This window comes from Urtica dioica, chromosome 2, assembly GCF_054948205.1.
Source record: "Urtica dioica subsp. dioica isolate 48M chromosome 2, U.dioica_male_clone48M_v1_H2, whole genome shotgun sequence".
NCBI lineage: Eukaryota > Viridiplantae > Streptophyta > Magnoliopsida > Rosales > Urticaceae > Urtica > Urtica dioica.
Window position 1 is genome coordinate 39,113,912 of NC_142757.1, and position 2,003 is coordinate 39,115,914.

General features: G+C 53.1%; 1 protein-coding gene across 1 annotated transcript; it reads left to right on the forward strand.

The window, feature by feature from the left end:
• Positions 1-927: 927 nt before the first annotated feature.
• Positions 928-1,506, forward strand: LOC149404678 (uncharacterized). Its single transcript, XM_089607626.1, has one exon. It carries the CDS (start codon positions 928-930, stop codon positions 1,504-1,506), a length of 579 nt encoding a protein of 192 aa, XP_089463752.1.
• The last annotated feature ends 497 nt before the right edge of the window (positions 1,507-2,003 follow it).

Below are 2,003 nucleotides of genomic sequence, written 5' to 3' on the forward strand. Positions count from 1 at the left end.
TCAGACGGCGGCGACCATGGAGAATGGGCAGATCTGGCCGGAGACGCCGACGACGAACTAGACGGAGGCGGCCACAGAGAAGAGGCTCCAGCTGGAGGAGGTGAGGAAGAGCGGGCCCACAGCTACGCCTCTGGATTTGGGACCGTTGGGACGGGACTCCCCTTCCCTGATTTGGAGGAGCATGGCCTCTGCGGTTTCGGGTCCTCGGGAGGGTATGGCCTCTGTGGGAGCTCTGGAAGATTCAGGGAGTTGTTTTACTTTTCATAATAAAATAAGACAGGGAAATGGGAAAAGTGACGGGTGTGGTGAGGGACGCGAGGTTGAGGGAGAAAGAGGGGTTGAACTGCTAGGTCAACATGTTGCAGCGGGGCCCACGCCCTCTATCTCAACAAATCCTAATTTGGGCCATGGTATTGATGGGCTTGGCTTAAGGGGATGAAATATTAATTCTGGACCTAGCCTTAACCAAGCCAGAGCTAAATTGGGCCCAGTCTCCCTCAGCCAAACTGAGGCCAATTCAAAGGCTGAGGAAAATGCTGCAATGGGGCCCACTCCCACTGATGGAAAAGGGACGGGTTCGGATCCTAAGCCGGCGGCAGAGGGGAAAAGGGACAAAGGATCCTGGAAGAGGAAGTCAAGTGAGCGTCTCAGGATTGGCAATGTCAAAAGAATGGCGCGCCTCTTTGAAGCCGGAGGCGAAGGGAAGAGCAGCTCGGAGGAGGCGACATGCTCCTCCCCGGTTTCTTAGGTTAGTATTTCTCCTCCCTACCTTGTTTCAGTTTCTCGGGGGGCTTGTGAGGAGGGAAAAGGGGTCAGGGACCCGAGTTTGGTGGATCTTTCTTTAGAAGTTTCTGGTTCGGCGGATTCGACTAAGGTAGTTACTGATGAGAGAGCGGCGCCCCTCAAGAATGAGGGCCGCCGAACACAATGATAGGCGTTCTTTGGAACGTCCAGGGGTTGGGAAACCCCGGGACGAAGGGAGCCCTTAGGTCCCACGTCTTGGATTATAAGCCGGATTTTCTGTTTCTGTCAGAGACAAGGCTTAGGAAGGACGGGGCCGAGAGGGTGAAAGTGATGCCTGGTTTCGAGGGTTGCGTGACTGTTGAGAGTCTTGGTAGGAGCGGAGGCTTGATGTTACTATGGAATAAGCCAGTGAAGTTCCTACTTGGGGTTATGTCGAGGTACCACATTGAGGGTGACTTGGTAAGTGAGGATGGAAAGATGTGGAGGTTTGTGGGGATTTATGGTGATCCGGTGACTACGCAAAGGCGACACACGTGGGAGCTTCTTCGTCGGCTTCGTGGGAATCACATGGGTCCTTGGCTTGTTGGAGGGGACATGAACAAGGTGACTACGAACACAGAGATTATGGGGGGTCGGGATAGGGGTCTTGGTCAGCTTTTGGCCTTCCGGGAAATGATCGTGGATTGTGATATTCAGGACTTGGGGTTCGAGGGGGATATCTTTACGTGGCGGAGAGGGGGGGATAGAGGAACGTCTGGATAGATGTCTTGCTAGCCACGATTGGCGGGACCTCTTCCCCCGGGCTAGTGTCCAGCATCTCAGATTCTGGAACTCGGATCACAGACCTCTTTTGCTGAAAACTGAGGGGATTGGAACTACACGTCAGCCTAGAAGACCAAGGAGATTCTTCTTTGAGGAAGCGTGGTGTGGAGAACCTGGGTGTGACGAGATGGTTCGGAGGACTTGGGAAAGGGATAGAGAGGGAAACCGGAATCAGACTATGCTGGACTCGATTAGGCAGTGCAGAGAGGCCCTAGGTCGATAGGGCTACGAAAAAAACAGAGAGATGAGGGACAGGATTGAGAAGCAAAAATCGGTTGTTGAGTTGGTGGGTAGATCTGGTCCGGATTTTTGTATGGAGGGTTTTCGTCGTGAGGAGAGACAGTTGAATGTCCTGATGGAGAAGGAAGAGCAGTTTTGGAAACAAAGGAGTAGAGCCTCCTGGATGAAGTGTGGTGATAAGAACACGAAGTTCTTCC

Excerpts from the sequence above, each read along its gene's own strand:
- LOC149404678 (XM_089607626.1), top strand. The coding sequence starts at position 928 with ATGATAGGCGTTCTTTGGAACGTCCAGGGGTTGGGAAACCCCGGGACG.